This window comes from Phascolarctos cinereus, unplaced genomic scaffold, assembly GCF_003287225.1.
Source record: "Phascolarctos cinereus isolate Bilbo 61053 unplaced genomic scaffold, phaCin_HiC Scaffold_726;HRSCAF=1367, whole genome shotgun sequence".
NCBI lineage: Eukaryota > Metazoa > Chordata > Mammalia > Diprotodontia > Phascolarctidae > Phascolarctos > Phascolarctos cinereus.
The window spans coordinates 102,517,817-102,539,999 of NW_027556098.1; the positions used below are offsets into that span (position 1 = coordinate 102,517,817).

At 40.4% G+C, this 22,183-nt stretch overlaps 2 protein-coding genes across 2 annotated transcripts in view; both read right to left on the bottom strand.

The window, feature by feature from the left end:
• Positions 1–648: 648 nt before the first annotated feature.
• On the bottom strand, positions 649–8,329 carry LOC110222259 (speedy protein E4A-like). The gene is made up of 6 exons (XM_021007177.1): positions 8,317–8,329; positions 5,763–6,047; positions 4,762–4,820; positions 2,913–2,998; positions 1,843–2,017; positions 649–708 (listed from the first exon to the last, which is right to left on the bottom strand). The coding sequence occupies exons 1-6, from the start codon at positions 8,327–8,329 to the stop codon at positions 649–651; spliced, it is 678 nt and encodes a 225-aa protein (XP_020862836.1).
• A 4,689-nt stretch (positions 8,330–13,018) lies between these two features.
• CCDC80 (coiled-coil domain containing 80) overlaps positions 13,019–22,183 on the bottom strand; it is a 39,038-nt gene continuing 29,873 nt past the window's right edge. Inside the window, 3 exon segments of the mRNA XM_021007125.2 lie at positions 13,019–13,925; positions 14,771–14,851; positions 16,475–16,578. Of these exon segments, the coding sequence (XP_020862784.1) occupies positions 13,579–13,925; positions 14,771–14,851; positions 16,475–16,578 (532 nt within the window). The 3' untranslated portion in view covers positions 13,019–13,578.

Sequence of the window (22,183 nt, forward strand, 5' to 3'; positions counted from 1 at the left end):
ACCAAAAAATATTCCTCCTGAGTGATTATGATTCTTTTAACAGAGTACTAAGCCCTTAGACTAAGCTAAATTCCAAGTTTCTCATTAGGTTATCCCACCTGAACAGCTTAGCCACACAATTTCCCTTACAATTTTGACCCACCCTCATCATATCCAATTCCTTCCAAAAGTTGGATGACTCATAACTTATTCAGCTTTGGTATCCATTTCAATATACAGCTTGGAGCATAGTGCACCAAGAAATCACACACAAGCTGTCTTTGGTATGTTAGCACAGTTGATCTTCAATGTATTCTCATCCAGCTCAGATAGCACATAAACAAATAACTTGTGACTATCAGACAAGTGGTACACGTGGATCCCAAATGGACTCATTCCCTGGGACATGCCACCATCACTTGGTAAGGTCACTTTTCTAATGGGTACATCTAGAATATACCTCAGAACCCATTTCCAAATAAAATACAGCAATATCCTAAAATTGAATTCCTACAGGAGGCAGGCAACTGATGATTATAAAGTTGCTCTGTCCTTGGTGAGCCTGAGCAAGAGAGTGGGGATATCAGGAATGGGTACTCACCCTGGGTTTGCTGGAATGTTGGGATCATCCATTCTATTCCCTCCATCCCACCCTCCTAGAGCTGGAGTTTAAGTGAGGAGATCTCGGTCCCTTTCCCAGACCCAGTGTGTAGGGGCCTGGGCTTGGATCTAAAAGCAAATTAGATAAAAGGGTAAGAAGTTTTTTGTGACATTTCCCCTCGATACTGTGTTGTGCCCTTTCCAACATTTAGTTAAATCCAATGTTTGTCATTGACTGTACACAAAAACCCTTTGATTAGACCTTGGTCACACTGTATTCCTTAACTGTCCTTCCTCTCTCAGGTATTACTTCCTGTCAATCTTAGTACTGTAGTATAGTGGATAACAATGCCACTACTACATTACCACAGAGTTAGGAAAATCCAAGTTCAAATCCCACTTCAGACATTCACTAGCTATGTGATCCTATTTCTCTGGGCCTCGGTTTCTTCATCTGTAAACTGAGGGGCTGAACTCAAGAATATCTAAAGTCTCAGCTTTAAATCTATGATCCTTTCCCTCATATGTTTTCATCTACATCTGTTCCTCATCACCCTATTCCTTGAAAGTAAATCAAGACACTTTTTTTATCTTAATTTTCAAGGTTTTTATATCAGCTGGCTCCAGCTTTTTTCATACCTTGCACCTCCCCAATACCTACCTTTTATCTATTTTTCCTACTTTCACTCATATCTTCACTTTATTTTATCTTTTTTCTTACATCTTACATATCTGCACTCAAGTCTTCCTCTGCTCCCCCAGGTATGATGGAAGAGAGCACTTGTCTTGGAGTCAAAAGATCTAAGTTCCATCCTGCAATAACACTCTTTAGCTGTACAGCTCCTGACAAATTGATTAAGCTATCTCTCTATGCCTGTGAAATGGAGACCTTTCTTAAAGGCTATTGACAGAAAGGTTCCCTATAAATCTTAAAGTGCCATATAAATGTTTATTATCATTTTATCCCAGTACCAGTCCCTTCCTCCTCCTTCCTTCACAAAAAAAAAAAAACCTCCTGAAATCTCTCCTTTAAATCTCTCCTCCATTTCCCTGCCCTTTCTCTTATTTTTATCTTCTGCTTTTCTCCTTCAGGCAGTGACATTTCTGTGTCTTACTTATTTTAGGTTTGCCTGTTTTCTTTTAATGAAAACTTTTAGAAGATGAAGACTAGAACATGAACAGTCTTTCTTCTTTTTACTTCTGATCATCCCCCATGTCAGTGTCACATCCTCCCGGAGAAACTACCTACCACCAGATACTCACTTCATCACAGATCTGGCAAGTGACAAGAACCCTCCAGTTCATTGCAACTATAAACTTTCTCTGTACCCTCCGGAAATCATAGTAGAGACTATGCCACAGTCTCTTTCCAAAAAGGACAGGCATCATGCTGAATTTGGATTTCATGTCATCCTCCTCAATTTGATTGGCGATGAATCTGCCACAATGGAAGGGCAAACGCTAAGCAGATGCCTAGTAATGACAGACAACTCAGAACCAGTGAAATGTGGCAGTGAAGAATTAAGGAACAAGTACCCCAATAACCCAGGTAATACATAGGTTAGGAACTAATAACAGCTTTACTCTAAACAAATCTCATCAGACTAATCTGATTTCCTTCTATTTTAAATCAACAGGCCCTAGAAAGTCTATATCAGAAGAAGCAAGGGAAAGGGTCTAGAACAAGGATTCTTAACCTGGGGTCCGCAGAGATTTCAGGGAGTCCATGAACTTGGAACTTATAATATTTTGATGGTTGTATTTCTGTATGATTGGTTTCCTTCATAAACCTATGTATTTTATTTTATGCATTTAAAAGCATTGTTCTGAGACAAGATCCATAGTGTTCATTTCATTGCCAAAGGGGTCCGTGACACACACAAAAAAAGGTCAAGAACCCCTCATCTAGAATTTGGTGAGTCATCACGTATGGTCAAAATGGAATAATGTAATAAAGATTACTTAAGGACCAGTGTTCTCTAAAGTAGGGAAGCTGAGTCGTTAGTAGCCCATTCAAGGCTTCTGATGACCCTCACAGAGGCCCTTGAATCCTAATTTTCCTTTCTCCATCATTCTGTATGCTCTAAACTAGGACTCCAAGACCAGACTCAATCTTCAATTCCTTCTCTTCCCCTTCTATATATCCACAATGCAGATAAATCAGCAGTCTTTGTTACCTAGGTCAGCTCAGGGAATTGTTGGAATGAAAGGGATGGCATTGGACCCCATCACACCTAAAGTAATGATCCACCTGGCTGGGAGGCCCTGTGACATTCAATGTTTATTTAGACAGGTAGAGGGCATGAGGGTTCTGACCCTTGAGAAGTACTCACGGTGCCACCAAAAAACGGACGCGGTTATGGGTGTACGCAGGAAGTGTCACCCGGCCAGAGTATTCTACGGCTACGGAGAGCAGGTACTCCAAAAGAGAGGGATGTGGGCAATGAGACAAACTCAGGAAATTACAGAGTCACAGAGGTGAGGAGGACTTTCGAGGCCCTCTGCTGTAACTGTAACCCCTCATTCTGCAGATCAGGAAACTGAGGTCGGGAGAGATTGTGATTTTCTCCAGACAAACTAGCATTTATGTTGGCAGGAGGTTAAGTAGTTGTCTACATACTCTGAAGAACTCCCCATGCCCAAAAAAGTCTCCCAGCATAATCTACCAATGTCTGGAGTCCTTAATTGGTTAGACAAAGAAAGGCAGGACCATTGTCTCCAGAGGGTTCTTGAAAGGGCCTCCACAGACTGGCTATTACTATACCTCATATTACTCCATTTCATATGACTTTAAAACGCAGCCAAGCTGGACTACTAACGATTCCCTAGACACACCCCAAATTTTCCTATCTCTGTGCTTTCGGCAAAGGTGTTCCTTACACCCAGAATGCCCTTTCCTTTTATCTTGGATACTTGAAATTGTACCCAACTTTTAAAGCTCAGCTCAAATGCTGAGACATTGAGGAGTATAAAAGCAACAAATTCTGGGACAACTTGGCATGGAGAAAAGAATAACTGGATAAAAGTAGTGGGGAGGGGAAGGGAGGCCCAGGAGAATGTGGTAAAAGAGTCTAGGGTGGACATCGAAGGGGAGTTTGCTATAAAGAGCAAACTACTTCAATGCAGGGAATTGTTGAAATGGAAGGGGTAGTATAGGCCCACACACACATAAAACAATAATCCATCTGGCTGGGAAAACTTGTGACTTTCAATGTTTACTTAGAAAGGTGTGGCACAATGGATGGACCTGAAATGAGGAAGGCCTGAGTTGAAATCTGGTCTCAGATACTCCTTAGCTGTGTGACTTGGGCTGAGTCATTTAATCTCTGCCTGACTCTATTTTCTTGTTTGTAAAATGGAAATAATAATAGCACCCACTTCCCAGGGTTGTTTTGAGGATAAAATGAGACATTTGCAAAGCACTTGGCAAGATATAAAACATTTACATAGCATTTTATTTATATAAAATATATTTACTTATATATATTTTTTATTTAAAGGCTATTTACATAGCGTTTATAGGCTATGTTATAAAAAGAAAATTGAGGTCATCTTTGCTCACCATTTTCTTTATGGCTAGCCCTGATCCTAGTGTGATTATTTGAATGGAAAGGAGCTCAGCTATGGGTTGGGCTAAGCCAAAAGTAAGAAATAACTTCCTCTTCCCATATCATCATCATCGTTAATACCTAGTGTTTCTATAATGCTTTGAGGTTTGCATTATCTCATTTGATCCCATGAGGGGACCTTACTGCCTACCAACACAAAGGCTAAATACCTGAAAAATTTATGGAACCCCTCCACTAAAACTCAGCTCAGAGGCTTAGCCTTGAAGGAGTAGTGAGGCGAAGTTTCCTTGACTTTAGGGGTGTCACTGAGATACAAGGGAGCCACATGGTAGGGACCACAGCTCCAGAGAAAACTACTGGCCATCCCTCCAGAAGGCCCTTGAATGCCTGTGCTGTAGCACAGCCTAGAGGTGATAGAACAATCAGCCAAAGCATGGAGCCCAGCATGGGCTGGAGAACACTATGCCTTAATCTCCCCAATGCAAGCACCCAACCCTCAGAACCCATCTCCTCTAAAGTCTCAGGTAGACATGCAACAGGAGGTCTTTCCTACCCCAGCATTACAGAGTGAAAACAAGTCCCACAGAGAGATGTTAAGGGGAGCTGCAGATACCTTATCAGCCACTTTAAAATGGCTGTCGGAGTCCAAGAATTTCCTAATGACTGGGTCTTCTGTAGAGGAGAAAGGCTGAATGAGAACAGGGCAAGGAAATCATGAACACTCCAACCCCAGAGGAAATCTGTGAGCACAGGTACAAATGCCAGGACACCTTGAAGCTGGGCTTCTGGTGCCCCTTTTCTTCTAGAAGCAGGAACCATGGACTAGATTGCTCTCCAGCCTTGGCCCCATAGGCCTCTCCTAGAAGATGTGATATTTTGTCACACCATGACCACCACTCCATCCTAAGTCAGATAAGCAGCTAGAATCACAGAATCATAAACTCAGAGTTAGAAAAAAAAAAAAGAATTGCTAGGGACAGCGAGGTGGCACAGTGGATAGAGCACCAGCCCTGAAGTCAGGAGGACCTGAGTTCAAATTTGACTCAGACCAAACACTTAACACTTACTAACTGTGTGACCCTGGGCAAGTCACTTAATCCCAATTGCCTAAAAATTAAAAAAAAAATTTAAATTAAAAAAAAGACTCTCAGAGGTCATTTAGCCCAAACCCTACCTGGTATATGAATCCTCAACAAGTGGTCCTCCAGCCTCAACTTGAAGACCACCTGTGACTGATGGGGCAATGCATTCCATTTGGAGACAGTTTTAATTGTTAGGAAGTTTTGCTTTAGAGCTGAAATCTGTATGTCTGTGGCTTTTGCTCATGGATCCTAATTCTACCTTTGAGAGTCCCCCTTTTCAGGGAATCTCCTTTCCCTTTGAGGAATGGACTAGAGTGTTTTGGATTTGCACCCAGGCAAGAGTTCTAGGTAGGAAATGGAGCCCCCTGCTCACCTCAACTCCAAGTTGATTATGTGATTATTGCTATTAGGCATTTTATACTTAATTCGACCTTCCTGGGTATTATGCTCATTGTTAACAGATTTGGCTCTGAACATTGGGAATGTAGTTGGGCAAATATGAAACAGGAGTTCCTGATATGGTTTCTCTTACCCAGGAGCCTGAAGAAAGCCTTTAAGTCTTCTGGGCGGAAGTCAGCAATTTTTCTCCTTTTCAGAACAAGCTTTGTGTCTGTTGACTCAATCACTGACCACACATTCCTCTTTCTTTTCTGTCTACTCTCATTCCTTTTTTCTGACAGAGATGGAGACTGTGTGATGTCCTCTGAGGTTAAGGGTAAGTATGTCTCTATTGTGACATTAGGAGTGGCCAGCAAGGAAGCTACTAAGGAAAAAATCAGAATCAGAGAAAGAAGGCACCAGAGAGGGTCCTCATTGCCTCATTCGTCACTCACAACAGCATGGAGTTGAAGGTGTTTCCATACTCACTTTATGGATGAGGAAGCTGAGGCTCAGAGATATTAATGTACTTGTCCCTCTCTAGCAGCCACATTACTAGTAACTAGGAGCATTGAGACTTGAACCCAGGTCTTCTGAACAAGTTCAGTGCTCTTCCATTATATCTAAGTAACAGATGAGCTAGTTACTCAATCAGTAGGAATACTAAAGAAGGATGGTTGAGCTATGGTGGTGGTTATTGTATCACATAGACTGAGGCCTCACCACCTCCTGAAATACCTGAGGCTCAACCCTAGCCTTGGGCTCTGACCCCTTATGCTTAATCCCACGGACCACCAGTGGACTACCACTTATTATAACAACTGACTGGAATCACCAGATAACCCACATAGCATTGCTCTGAGCTGTCTGCCACCTACACAGCTAGGATACAGAGCAGTCCCTGGAGTCAGGAAGACCTGGATTCAAATCCTGCCTCAGACACATCCTTGGCTGTGTGATCCTGGGCAAGTCACTTAAATTCTGTCCTCGTCCTTTATAAAATGGGGATAATAAGAACACCTTCTCACAGAGTTGTTGAGTGGATCAAATGAGATTTGTAAGGCATTTGGAAGCCTTAAAACAACATATAAATGCTAACTAATTCTGTCACTGCTACCTCCCTAGGCTTGCTGATCATCCCTATTTTCCCACAGTTTGGGCTTATTGCCATCCTTCCCCACATACATACCCCTCCTCCCCCCCATCAACTTTGATACCACTCACATTTTCACCCAAGGAGACAAAAACTGGGTGTTTTCTCCAATATGTCCTGTGCTTTTCTGCCTCCAAATCTTTGCTTATGCCATCCTTGATAATCTCTCTACTGTTTCCACTTACTGAAATCCTACCCATCACTCAAAGACTAGCTTGAATCTCACCTTCACCATGAAGTCATCACTGATCAATCCCAACTGAAAGTGACAGCTTTCTTTCCTTTGAAAGGACTTAGCTCCTAGGGTAACTTTCTTGGGCACTGATTACGGTCTGTTTTGTTTAATGGCTATGTGTGCATCATTTCTTTTATTATATTTGTAAACTCCTTAAGAGCACAGACCATGTCTTATTTAGTTTTGTATCTCCCTTTTCATAGAGTACATATGTAAACAATTTCTGTTACATTCAAGTAAAAAAGATTTGGAAAAAGTGAAATACATGAGAATAAAATCTAATAAGGAGAAGACTTATATGGAGATTTGATTCACTTGCCACCCTTTCAAAAAATGGCCAACCTGAGGGCAACAATGATACCTAATTATTTGTATAGTTTTCTAAGGTTCATAAAACACTTTTTACATAAATTATTATATGTAATATTCACAGCAGCCTTGTGAGGTATATAGCATAGTTATTATTATCTCCACTTTATAGATGAGGCACCAGAGGCTTCAACTAATTGACTTGTCTGAGGTTTCCCAGCAGGTAAATGTGGGAGACAGAATTGGAAGCCAGATCTTCCCTGACTTTCCACAATAGTCCACTGCCTAGATAAATGAGATGTATAATAGTCACCCAGAGGGAGGAAGCCAAAGACAAGCTTAACTTACTTCGTAGAACCATAGATTCTAAGAACTAGAAGGAAACCTCCTCCATCACCTCTTATTGGACTGGTGCAGAAAGGTAAACACAGAGAAGTGTGGTTAAGTAGTTAAATGTCACACAGCTAGATAGCAACAGAACCAGGATTTGAAACCAAGTATCCCGTCTCCCAGGACAGCACTGTGTCATCATACTGCCATTTTCCCAGTGCCACCCCATGTCCTTCAAAATCATCTTTCATGCTACATTTTGCTGATATGGAGCCTTTAGCCTAGCGTCCATTAATTTGTTTGTTTTTAATATTTTGATCATTGTATTTTAATATAACTGGTTGCCTTTAAACATCTACATTTCATAAAGTTAAAAACATTATTCTGAGATGAGGTCCATAGGTCTCACCAGACTGCCAAAGGGGTCTCTGATGCAAAAATGGCTAAGAACCCCTATTATAAGTGTTTATCCCACATCTTAGAAGATGAGGGACTATTCATCTGCCACCCTTGAGGAAAGAGCTAAGATATAAGATATAAGACTACAGAAATTTTCTGCTTGCCTAGTTGGTGCGAAGCTATGATTGTCATAGATTTATCTCACATGTGACCATCCCAGAGGGACATTTTAAAAATACTCTCAGAAGCCCGAATCACAACCCTTCTTGTCTCCTCACCCACCTGAACTTTCCATGGCAGCTCTAGCCTATCTAAGAAAAACTTCTGGTGGCTTTCTGAGATGGAAGTGAGAGCCCCACTCAAAGCAGCCCCCTCTGGGTTTTCCCAGTTCTCTGTGTCAGCTGAAATCCACTGTCCCCATCAAATCTCTTTCTCTTTGCCAAAGGTGATAATGAGCAGGCAGCACTGACTGAGCACTGAGCTTAGCTGAATGTTTGGATCCAAATGGACCTAAAGGTTCTGGGATATGCATGAGACTTGGATTCTCAGGTGACATCAGATAGTTCCACATGGGAACTGGTAACACAGCTCAAATTCAAATGGCCATATGAAACCTATGGCCCATCATTCTGACATGCAGGGCAGAATGGTTGGAAGAAGAAGCTGGAGTGAGGAAAAAGGAAGAAGAAAATTATTTTGGTGGGATGAAGGAGGATGAGCCTTTAGGATATCTGTCTCAGGAAAGCTAGGATTTGCCTGGACTCCCCACAACATTATTACCTTTCTCACTTATTCATGGGTCAGATCTTAAAACAGCATCCAGGCTCATGCTTCTCCAAGGTAGGGCCTCCTGAGTATGTTTTCATTTCTAAGATGTGCAAAAGCCAAGGAGCATGGAGGATGCTAAATTGTTTACAAAAGCTCCATTGATCCTGAGAAGGCCTGAATCTTCTACTTGAGAGAATAGTGGTGTATCTTCCCAATGAAATAATACCAAGACGTGGCCTCAGCCCCAGATGGACCACCCCTTTCACCTTTTCCTGGGGAATGTGCTGAGGAGATCTGGTGGAATGAAGTAACCCCATTAATGCCCAGGACTAGAGAAATCATTCTCCTTGGCTTCCATTGCAACAAATCTTCCAGGCCTTGACATCAGCCTTAGACCCATAATTATACAACCTCAATGATCTGGAAGTTCTCCTCTCCAAAAATGATCTCCTATCCTTTCATGTCTTCCTCAGCCTCATGCCTCTCAAACATGGGTGCCTGTGAGGTGGTGCAATGAACAGCATACTGGGCCTGGCATCAGGAAGATCTGAATTCAAATCCAGCCTCAGATACTTACTAGCTGTGTGACTCTGGGTAAGTCACATAACCTCTTTTTGCCTCATTTTCCTCAACTGTAAAATATGGAAATTGGCAGCATCTACCTCGTAGAGTTGTTATGAGGATTAAATGAAACAGTATTAAAAGCGCTTAGCACAATGCCTGGTACCTAGTAAGTGCTTAACAAATTATTTTCTCCTTCCTAAACCTGTTCTCTATGGTTCCTATGACCTCCATTTTTCTATATCTTCCTGTCCTTATCCATCGCCTTTACTACAGCCTCAGGCATCCTTTCATTCCTGACCCTGTCATTGACCTTTTGAGCTGGTCACTCTCCTCCAACCTCTTTCCATGTACTCCAACCAAAAGCATGCTGTAAAGACAGCTAGGTGGCACAGTGAATCAAACACCAGCCCTGGAGTCCAGAGGACCTGAGTTCAAATCCGGCCTCAGACACATAATACTAACATGCTGTGTGACTCCGGGCAAGTCACTTAATCCCAATTGCCTCACCAAAAAAACCCCCAAAAACCAAAAAACCATGCTGTAGCTAACTCATACCAGTTCAGAGATTGTTAAATGTTCAGTGTGAGCACTGACATCTCAAAAATGAGCAAACGCTACAAATTAGAGCTTAAGTTATTGCTTTGTGTGTTGTCTGGACTTAAGAAAATGGTAGACAAAATGTTAATAATGCAGATTAAACTTGTGTGATTAAAGTGTGTCATACACGCATTTTTGTTGGAGAGCTGGTGGTTAAACATTGAGTAATACATTGCTGACTCCAACTATTCACGTCAATGCCGATCTTCAATCATAAGCGACACGTACCATCTATTTCCTTTTGTTTTTCAGAGGCCATTTTATTTCAGCCCTCAGAGAACTCCCACCCTCCACTCCACTCATCTTTGCCCCACCTCCCAGGTCAAGTAGATCCTCAGTGCAAAAAGTGAGTGACTATCATACCCAACAGTGGTTATTCTATATCTTCTTTCTTCAAAAGGCCCCACCACAATTTTGCAAACAATCTTACTCAGCAAAAATCTTGCTTTACTGAGATAATTGAGTCCATCCAACCATAATTCCCTACTCAAACCTCTCTATATCTTCAACCATTCTCTCCTTTGTCCAGTCTCAGAGAAGTAGGTACCTCATCTTATCAAGGGTTGTTGTGTTGTATTAGTAGTATTTATCACATCTCCTCTGATATTCCCCACTCCCTTCCTACAAATGGCTTCTTACCTGATGGCTGCACATATGTCCATCTTCTAAAAAAAATGGTACTTCACTTCTTATTACCATTTCCCCAAGCTGTCACCCTATACTTCTCTTCTCTTTTATTGTCAAACTCCTAGAAAGAATTTCTTTAATCATTCACCGGCTGCGCTTTCTTACTGCCTACTCAATTCTCAACTCTTTGCAATCTGGTTTCCAATCCCACTACAATACTTCTTCTTCAAAGGTTAGTTGTGATCCCCAGATGGCTAAACCCTCACCTCTAGGCTGCTATCTGTCTATGGCTTACAATCCTGTTGGCTAATGCCCCTGTTGTCCCAGAAACTCTACATCCTTGGCTTCTGTGACATAATTCTCTCTTGGTTCTCTTCCTTCTGCCTGACTATTCCCCACCGACAGGCTCATCCTCCTCCCCAACACCCCACAAATGATCAGTTGGCAAGTTTTGTTGATTCCACTTCTATGACATGTTATCACCTTGCCATCACATACCCTACTCTCCTTTAGAACTTCATTACCTCTCACCTGGACTATTGTAAGAGTCTCCTATTGTCTTGGATAACCATACCTTGGTTCTATTATCAAGAAATAATTCATGGAAGAGTTAAATTAAATAGTCTCAGAGGTCCCTTTCAACTCAGATGCTGTTATTTTCATCTCCCTTTCTTGTGTTTCTACCCTCTGCAATCTTCCCACAGCTGTCAAAATTAGCTTCCTAATGAAAAACGTCAACCCCTGTTCAAAAACATCAGCGGCTTCCTATTGCCTATAGGGTGAAACACAGACTCAACAGTCTGGTTCTGATCTTCCTTCCCTACTTAATTTTGTATCACCTCCTTTCACTCCCTCTACTCCCTATAACCCAACTGCATTGCTAGCTATTTTCTGAATTTTACCTTTCCTCTCTAGTCTCCATGCTTTCACACTGATTGTCCCATCATCCTGAAATGCATTCTTTTCTCGTCTCCCCTTTTAGAATCTTTATCTTCCTTCCAATCTCAGCTCAGATGCCACTTTATTCAGCAGCCTTTCCCAGTTCTCTCACTTCTTAGTCCTCTCTCTTCTCCTCAATTTTTTTAAAGAATAGTTGATCTACTCTATCATTTGCCCCCTTTGTTCCAGACTTTGAGTTGCATTTATATGTCATATTCATCTACCCCCCTAAAATGTGAATTTCTTGAGGTAGGGACTATTTCCTGTTTTTTCCATATCCTTATCCATCTATATCTTTTTTCTATATCCTTGGTCCTAAAATCAATCCTTTTATCCTTCCCTATATCCTTTCTATATCCAGCATGGTGCATTTATATAGAATAGGTGCTCAATATATGTTTGTTGAGTAGAATGAAATCTTTCAGGGTCTCAGCTGCTTCTTTTGAAAGAGAGGATGATAATATTCCTTCTCCTGAAAGAAGAGACCTGAAATGGAAACTTTTTCAAGCTCTCTTCCTTTTTTTAGACCTAGGGCTCCCATTTGAACTTTTGTTTGCAGCATAACAGAGATTTGATGGGGATGCCTGAAGACCTTCACCAGCAGTCATGACAGAGCTAACAACAAATTCACAAACATTTGTCTTACCTAGAATTAACCTGTGCATTATCATTAGCTAATAATAACTCTTCTGGCATTAGTTGTTAGCAATAATAATGACTAATGCACCTCCCTGTTATGGGAGCAGACCACAGCAGTCAGTAAAACTGGGTAAGACTGTTCAGAGAGCCTAATGAAGCACACAGTGGACATTCAATAGACATCTGTTGAATGAATGAATGAATGAACGATGAATGCATATTTCATTCCATTGTAAAGTGGGAAAAAAAACTCCACCTTCGAAGAAACAATTTCACTTCCCTCCCACATTTTTATTCCATTATTGATATAAATAGGTCACATCTGCCACACAACAGAAACAAAGGGATCCATGGAAACTATGCTTCTGTATTCTTCTAATATAGCATACTGTATTAATAGTGAGTCCAATGAAGTAAATAAACACGGACATTATTTGTGATAGGAGGGGTCTAGCCTTCCCACACTTAAAGCTATTCCACCTTGGCTAAATAGCTGGCAATCTTCCCACAGCTTTGTTAAGTTCAAAAGCAAGTTTTGGAGCTCTTTATCTCCTTTCTCCTCTGCCCAAGTTTTATGCTCCCTAAAGCCCTCTGATACAACTCTGAATGGACAGCAGGAAGCAGGGAGGCCTAGGAGGCAGTGGTCATGTGTACTGAACAGGGGATGGAGACTGCAAGGAGGTAAAACCCAACCTCACAAGGGAGTCAACCTCACAGACCTACAGAGCCATTTTGTGGCCAAAGTCACATGGCATCACCATTCCCTTTCATTAAAGATTTTTCATCAAGTTGTTGTAATCCCTCTTTCATCGTCACATTTTATGAATGAAACTCAAAATATGAAGCTTGGTTAATTTAAGCAAAGTTTCTTTTTGACAGACATTTTAAAAGGTGTTAATAATCAAACTGTAATCTCATTCATTCACCTTTCTTAAAAGAATCTGGGTTATGGCCTTTTACTCATATTCTTTGACATTATACAAAATTCTCACTTTCCAATAAATACTTTTGAAAAAATAAAAAGCATCAGAACACTTATTTTACAGTCTTCTCTCTACCATACAATGTCCATCTTTGAAGGAAATAAAAGAAAATCATCTTGGTTTTTAGTACAATTACTGAGCAATAGATGCCCTCCAGCTAAAGAAAACACAAAAAGAAGTCTTTGTTACTTTAAAACTCTGGGGTTACTATTTTGGAACTATTTCATTTTAAAATTTAGACTCATGCACTTTGGGGAAGGCAAAAGTCTGCTATTTATTTAGTCTTGGATGAACACTGTAAGAAAAATTCAGGGTAGTTTAAGCTGTTTGAAGTAATTTCTTTACATAGCTGGCTATATGTGGCTTTAACAGCTGCAGGGGTTATTGGTTGGGAAATGGAAGGGAGGCAAAGGTTACATAGTTCTGCTCAGTAAGGGTATCCATGGTGGTAACCCTCATGATGACGATAATCATCCTGGTAGCCATCCTGGTAGCCTTGGTGATAGCTATGGTAACCATAGCCAGCATACTCATCTTCAGGGCATCTCATGCCCAGTGACTGCTGAATAGCCATTTCTTGTCTCCTGAGTTGCATGGAATCAATTAAGTCATATACTATCACCATGGACCACATTGGAGAAGGATACCAGGACTTGACATTTCCGTCTTTCCCAACCAGAAGCATAGAGAAGTACTCGGGACTGACTTGAAAATAGTTCCGTATATCTTTCACCAAATGGGCAGGCAAATCTTCTCGTTCAACCACAGAACTTCCTAGAATGGGATTGAAATAGAATTCATCAGTGAATTGTGGTTTTGTAGTTCAGGAAAAAACAATATGGCAGGACCAAGTAGAGAGCCCAACCCTCCTTTCTTTTAGCACAAGCCAAGATTGTGATGCAGGAATTGTGCCATAAGGAGTCATCTGAATTAGCTATAGATCATATAACAATGTAACAAAATGTCAGGAGGAGAGGATGACATGAGTTACAACTGGGTTCATGTGTCCTCAAAGAGTACAGTGCCTCAGCATAGTTATCACCTTGGCCCAAGCTCTAAAAGAAATTTACTTCTTGCTTCTAATAGCTCATCTTTCCTGCTGTTCTATAATACCATTAGTAATGAACTTTGGTATACATCATGTCTCTTTCGTAGGAATGTTACAAAAGGTAGAATCAGACTCTTAATTTAACTCCAGTCAGATTCATTTCTTTTAAGCTGATCATTAACAAAGACTATATTGTCCATGTTCCTGAACTTGTTTCCTGTCAGAATAGCAACTTGTTTCTTGGCAACCAAAGTCATTCTTTCAACTGATGCCTTTATAGCCAAGAGGAGTTTTTCATCAGCAAATGTGTGTGTGTGGGGAGGGTGGGGGCAAAGACTGCCCAAAAATAGATCTAGTGAAACCAAATTGAATTAACATGGGAAATAGATTTTATTGACTAATTTTCTAAGTGATATTTTGAATGGATAGTATTAATTTTCCAGCATTGTCTTGGTCTCAAAAAAATGCTTTATGCGTGTGTGTGTGTGTGTGTGTGTGTGTGTGTGTATGTGTGTGTGTGTGTATGAGTGTACTAACTTTGCTAATAGTCAATTACTTAAAAACATATTACCATTGATTGGGAACAATTCCAAAACTCCCCCAATGTCTTCACCAAGGCCTAACAACTTCAAAATGGTTATGTGACGCAGACCTGGAGGAGAAATGAGAGTCATAGTTAATTTATAGCAATCCATTTCAAATGGGAACCATCTACTACTTCCCAGAATTTTACAGCTGAGCATCCAAGATATCTTTCCAGAGCTAACACATATATTAAAAAAGAAAATGAGGTGAATAATTCATTCACACATTAGGCTTCAGAATTTTTTTAAATGCCAAAATGGGAAAACTGCTAAAAGCTATACCCTGTGGCTCTTAGAATTAATATCAGTGTTTGAGGAATGTTCAAATGTTTTGGTAGATTGAAAGAGAAGAACTTGTCTCAAACTGTGGTTTGCATTCTCTGGAATGATGAAACAAGACATGAAGCAGTTAGCTCATTAAAATATCTGAGATTCTTTGGGCTGGCTGGTGTTTGGAAGGAAGCTGAGCCAGAAATTGCAATGGCTTCCCTTGGTAGCTTTTCTCATTAACTTCCTTCCAGAGGGAGGACTGGGAGGTCAGAGACCTAATTTGATTCATTTGATGGAGAGCCCATCCTAAGAATCCACCAAAGAGCCATTAGCACAAGTCAGAGTAGGCCCTCTGGGCTTAGGAGATTGTTTAAAGAATTCCAAAGGGAAACCCTTGGGAAAAGCACAGCTTTATTTCAAACATCCAGCTGAATTTCCAGAAAGAGAGGGAAGATGTCATGCCTTGGCAACTTGCTGGGATCCTTTTAAAGATAAAGATGATGCAGGGGTACAATGGACAGAAAGCAGGAAGGACAAGGGGCCTGTCGTGGCATGGTACCCAGATGTCATGAAGATTTTGACAGTCTCAAATCAGGCAGTAATCTGGAGTTAATCACCTAATAATAGAGTCAGTTCTGTAGCCTGGGGATGGGGGATGGGGGATAGAAGATTGAAAATGGACCTGTTTTGAAGAGAAGCCAAAACCCAAGGCAGATATAGTTTTTGGGGGAAAACGCACATACACTTTTCCAGTTTCTTTGGTACATTCAATACACATATTTCTAACAGGCAAGGTTGCTTCCTACCCAAATACCAGGAATATTCGTCATGTGAATCACATTTTCAAATGCAGGCCTGTGAAATCGACAAAATAAATATAAACCAGGCTAGCCTTTTTTTCTTCTTCACATTTATGGAAATGATTTTGATCTACGGGGTAAACATTTGTGTATATGTCACAGCTGAAAACTAATCAGTGCCCAGGAGTGGATTGTCTGAATAAAGGGGATTTTTCAATAATCTGGATTTATGCCTTCACTTGGCATAGTAGATGCTGGACATGGGATCAGGAGGACAGGTTCAAATCATGCCTCTGACACTTAAAAGCTCTATAACTATGGGCAAGTGACTGAACCTCTCTGAGCCTCAGTTTCTTCAGCTGAAATAAGGAAATGTTATAATATATGGATATGTGTATACATGTATGTATATGTGTATGTATATGTATGTGTACACACACACACACATATATTTATATAAAATATTTGTAGTACCCACTTCACAAGATTTCCATTAGGCTCAAATGAGACAATATATTAAAAAGTACTTTGCAATCTTTAAAGCATTCTATTTTTATTATTTTAGAAAAAAAGACCGAGAAGAAAAGGGTCTGCAGGAGTAGCAATGGCATGACTTCTTACCAAAATTGCAAGCCTGTCCACTGAGAGCAGAGAGCTGCTGTGAATATGCCCAGTCTTCATCATTAGGAGCAGAAATCACAAGTAAACGCCTCCTCCAACGGAATCTGGGAAATAAGCAATGGAGAATTAGGCTTTGCGGTGGCCAAAAGCTTCTGTCCTCCCCAATCAAAGTTCCAAATGACACCTCTCACCATTGCACAGGAAGCCACTTGGGACTGAGATTCCACAAAGGTTCATGCTGAAACAATGACGTCCACATCCTAGTTGAAACCAAGGGAATAGAAGAACTCTGCAAGCTTTCTATCATTTAAACTTTGACAACAGAGCATGCCTCATCAATCTACTTTCTGTTATACTGGCTCCCCAAACCTAGTCATTCAGTTTTACTACCTAAATTAAAAGCACCATGACCATGCTACCTCTTCACAAAGATTCATCACTATTCTAATCAGCTTCACTCCTCCCTAGGTCCTTTCCATCCCAATTCCCCCATCTCCTAGCCCAGATCCAATGTACCTTTTGGAACCACCAGCTCTCTTCTCAACAAACTCACCTATATCCTTGAACTTTTTAAGTTAGCCCCTCCATTTTAACTGAAACCTGACCCTTCCCCAAGGACACATATCCCTTTCAATTTTCTCCAGTGGAAGCTTCTCCTACTGCTCCTGCAATTCACAGGACCAGAAGGAAGAGAGGGCATATTCTTCTCCTTGGCCTTTCTTCTACTGCCACCTGTCAAGATCATTTCCTTTTTTACATCTGTACAATCCATTTATACCACTCTTTCCCTCAACCCTGTTTCCATTATCTATTTGCTCTCCTACTTTCTTCTTTCTCAGGGATTTTGTCCCCTCTCATAGTCTTCCTCTGTCACCATCCGTATGCAGGTGTTCTTAAACTGGAGTCCATGGACATTTTTTAAAAATTGGTAATTGAATTTCAGTATAATTGGTTTCCTTGGTAAATCTATGTATTTCACTTTGTGCATTTAAAAAACATTATTCTGAGAAGGATTCCAATAATTTTACTAGAGAACTAAAAGAAGGTGATACACTAAAGGATAAGAAGCCCTAACTTGTAAGAATTTCAATATTCGTGTCAACAGCCTCTCTAACAACATAACTACACAATTCCTCCTCTCTGTTGACCTTAGTAATGTAGTTTCAGCCACAAATTAGCACAGATATACTAAACACCTTATCACTTTGGTACATGACACCGCTTCCATGATCTAGAACTGTAATATTTGACTAGACAACCATAATCTCTCATATTTCTCCCAGTCTTTTGCTTAGATCAAGACTACTCTTCATCCTTTGGTCTCTTTTTTCATCCCTAATCTCTTAGGTTGATTATCTATTCCACTTGCACTTGATTTGCCCTTGTACTCAATAACATTTTAATGCTTCAGTAACTTAACAACCGTAGAATTCCCTACATCTCAATCAACTACCATTCTTAACTTGTGTATTTTCATGCCTGGAAACCTCCACCATCTAGTTCCTTTAATATTGACTCAAAATTCATGTGTTGCTACAGAAAGTGACAAAATTAAGTTGATTTCACCTATTAGAATTTTATTACACATAAACTCAGCTAGACCATTGCCCTTGGGCAATGTGGTGTGGACAGAGTGCAAGACTTTTAGTCAAGAAGACCTTTGTCCAAATCTTCCTTCAGATTTTTTACTGAACAAGACTCTTATCCTCTCTATGCCTCAGGTTTTTCTTCTATAGAATGAAAGAGTTGAATTCAATGGTGTTCCAGCTCTAAATCTATGGTTCTGTGTTGTCTGACAACCCTTCATCCTCATCAGCTACCTGAAATTTTCCAGAATGACTGTTCCAAACCTTTTCTTTTCTCCTCTCACTCCCAACTGTACTCTTATTTTCCACATTTAAAAATACGTAACTTTGTCTCCTGCTTAACCAAGAAAACTGTATTTTATTCTGTTCCTCCAAATTTCCAGCAACATCAATTGCTATCCTCTTTCCCTTGAGTAATAGAAGAAATATCCGTATGAGAACCTTTTCCCCATCCTCCTTAAAAGCTAGTACCTTCCTTCCATTGATTATCTGTAATTTATTCTGCATATCTCTTGTTTATGTGTAGTTGTTTATGTGTTGTTTCACCCACTAGATTGTGAGCTCCTTGAAAGCAGGGACTGTCTTTTGTCTTTGTATCTCCAGTACCTGGCACATAGTAGGTGTTTAATAAGTATTGATTGATTGATTGATAGGTGCTTAATAAATGCATATTGACTAATTAACTCTTCATTAAGGCTAATGAATCTACCTGCACCTTTGATCTCATTCTTTATTGTCTTCAGGAAAATGTTCCTGTGATCATCAACTTTCTTAATATATCTTCAGTCTCTCCTTCACCATTAACTCACTTCCCATATGCCTAAAATGTGCCCAGGTTTCCCCAACTCAATAATAAGCCTTCCCTGGACTGTTCTAACCTATCCAATTATTTTTCTATTTCCTTCCCTTCATTGATAACCTTCTTGAAAAATTTATTTATACCTGATGCCTCCACTTCCTTACTTTTCAGTCTGGCACTTACTGCCCAATCTAAACTCTACCAATGCTGCTTTGTTAAAGATTACCATGGACTTCCCAACCAACAAACCCAATGACTTTGATCCAGTTCTCATATTCGTTGACCTCTCTTCAGCTTTTGACACTGTTCACTACTCTTCCAAGTTTCCATATCATCCTTACTGTCTCCCACCTTCAAATGTTCTTTTTCTCTCTTCCTCACATTTTCCCCAAACTCTTAAAGTAGGTTTCCACCAAGGGTCTCTCCTTGACCTTCTCTTCACTGTATACATTCTCTCCCTTGATGATCTCATGTACTCTCCTGGCCTCAGTTGCCACCTATATATATTTATATATAGACATCTCTTCATCTCTCTCTTCTCTTCTAAGCTCCATACTTATGCCTCCAACTGCCCTACTTGGTATCTACTCCATGGCATACTATCAGTACCTCAAACCCAACATGTCCAAGGCTGCATTGTGTCTTTTCTCCCTAACCTTTCTTTTTCATTTGACTATATTGTTTCTCACTATGGCACCCTATCTTCCAATTATTAAAAAAAGAAAAATGATATTATCTTTGACTCTTTCCTCTTCTTTACCACTCATTTCCAATCAATTACTAAATCCTGTTAATTCTACCTTTACAGTTTGTCTTGCATCCATCTCTTCATTTCTTTCTTTCTTTTTTTGAGGCAATCAGAGTTAAATGATTTGCCCAAGGTCACATAGCTAATAAGTGTCTGAGGCTGGATTTGAATTCAAGTCTTCCTGACTCCAGGGCCAGTGCTCTATTTACCATGCCACCTATCTCTTAATTTCTATTTGTACTGCCAACACCTTTATCACAGATTAGTACATTTCCATAAACCTGCTGTCCTGGAAGCTGGAATCATGTCCACTGAACACAGTTTGTACCTTGTTCATTACAGTCTCATAAGTCAAAAGGGCATTATTTAGGCTTTAAATGAGGACAACGTATACAAAGGAGAAGTAGAACCAAGGGACATTTTTAGGGTGTTTGGGATACATTTATTGGGGAATATATGCTTTGCCTTGTACCTAAAGTAATGGGAGAACTATAGAGGACAGATTGATCTGTGTTAAAAAAAAAAAAAGAGTGGATTTCATATTTATTTCCTTCTCTGACATTAAGTCCCACTGCTTGAGAACAAAAACGGGAATATGCAGTCCAGAATTAAAAAAATGGCCTCAAGAGCAGGTGGGGATGAGGTGTGAGGAGGAGTGTTGCAAAGGTTTGAATGACTGGGAAGAACACAGTAATAGCCTGATGAAATATTAGTTTTAAATAGAAGGCCTCTAATGAGCCTCACTGAGAACCATGATTATTAAATTAGAGTGATTTCTATTACTTGTTTTTCTTGAAAGGAAAAGAAAACATACAATCAATATTTAGGATAGCAGGGGTAGGGGAGCTGGGGGAGGGCGGAGTGTGTGCTCAGCTGGAGGGAGGAGCAGGACAGGAGGGTGGGATGTCAGGACTGTCAGAGATTTCTGGAAGACAGCTTGGTGACTGTTATCAGGGTCACACCCCTCTGTTCTCTGCATTCTGCTTTTTTAGGAGTTTTGCCAGACCAGCACTGACCCATCTAACCCAGACCCAACCTAACCCTGGCTCCCAGGCCTCACACAGAGATATGAAGTCTTCCCCTAATGGAGTTATTTTGGGTGATGTATATTTTGGTGTGTTTACCTAACCATGCCATTGAATGAAGTCCTGACTTCTGTGGTATGTGATTGAAGGACTACTGTCTCAGACATAATGAACAGCGGGTTGTTTGCTTGTTAAGTAATGCCTCTTTGTCGGCAGGGGGTCCACCAAGAGCCCTGCCTGGTTCCCTCCGTAGGGCTGATGCTCTAGGATATGGCATAGGTTGTGAATCTCACCCACTGACTTATTTTGGAATGAGTGGTTTCACTGTCAGTGTGCCTACTCTACAAATGAAAAACTCCCAAGTTGTGCACGTATTTACATATCTTACTGGTATTCCCAAATCAGTAGATATTTGACACCGTTCTCTACGGTTTAATTCTCACAGAGCGATAATTATAGGCAGAACAAAATGAACATTTCTGAAGACTAGACTAGTTCCGATGTCTGCTAATCTCAGGCGAGAATATAGAGTCTCACCAATACCTCAGCAAATTTGGAGGAAAAATTCCATTTGAAAAACAACCCAAGTTTATTCTGTCATTTTCTACATCCCTCTTTCCTGAAGTTACAACCTAGAGGTTTTTCTCACACACTCCTCCATTTTATTCCTTCCTTGAAGCTAGAGTCCTCAATCTAGAACCTGGATAAGAGAAACCCTGCGACCTTACCAGTCATTATCCTCTAGGATGACAGATACAGAAAAGAAGTGGGTGTACCCATGAGTAGTTTAGGTTAGTACATTAGATTGAGGTGGCATTTGCTCAAATGAGCAAATTCTATTGCTAGAAAGGGTGATAATTTCTTTAGCCTAAGAGATGTCTCCATGGGGGCCTGAGTGTCCCTCTCTGCAAAGAGGTTAGCCTAAGACAATAGGCTAAATTGACAGTCTCATTTAATGGTATTGCACTGGGAAGCAGTATAAGGTCATGGGGAAAGTATTACATTCAGAGGCAGGAGATCTTGGTCTGTCCCTGATTTTGCCCCTTACTAGTGACATGACCTTGAGTAAATACATTTCTCTCTCTCTGAGTTTCAATTTTCTCAATTGTGAAATATAACAATCATATTTTATAGCTTCGGAGCTCCTTCTAGGTTGTTAAAAAGATGCCTATAGTGATACAGATGACTTGACACCTTCTCACCTTTAAGTATTGGTTATGAGAAGAGAAGGAAGGGGGGATAATAATAATAATGTGCCCACCCTCACATCAGCTTTCAAGAAAAACAGGGCTCAGAAAATGAGACACTAAGAGGGGGGTGATGCCTGGATTGAGGAGGTAAGATAGGACTTTCTGGATTCAGAACTGTCTTGTCCCTTAAAAAGGAGCAGCACCTTCAAATCTTTCAAATATGGCACAAAATTTGCCAGATAGAAAGTGTAATTTTGTCTGCAGTCTTAAGGGGAAGTAAGAAGCAAACTGTGGAGATGCCATAGCAGGAAGGAAACTCTCTGATTAGACTGAAAATAGTGGGAAGGCTATTGTGAATACA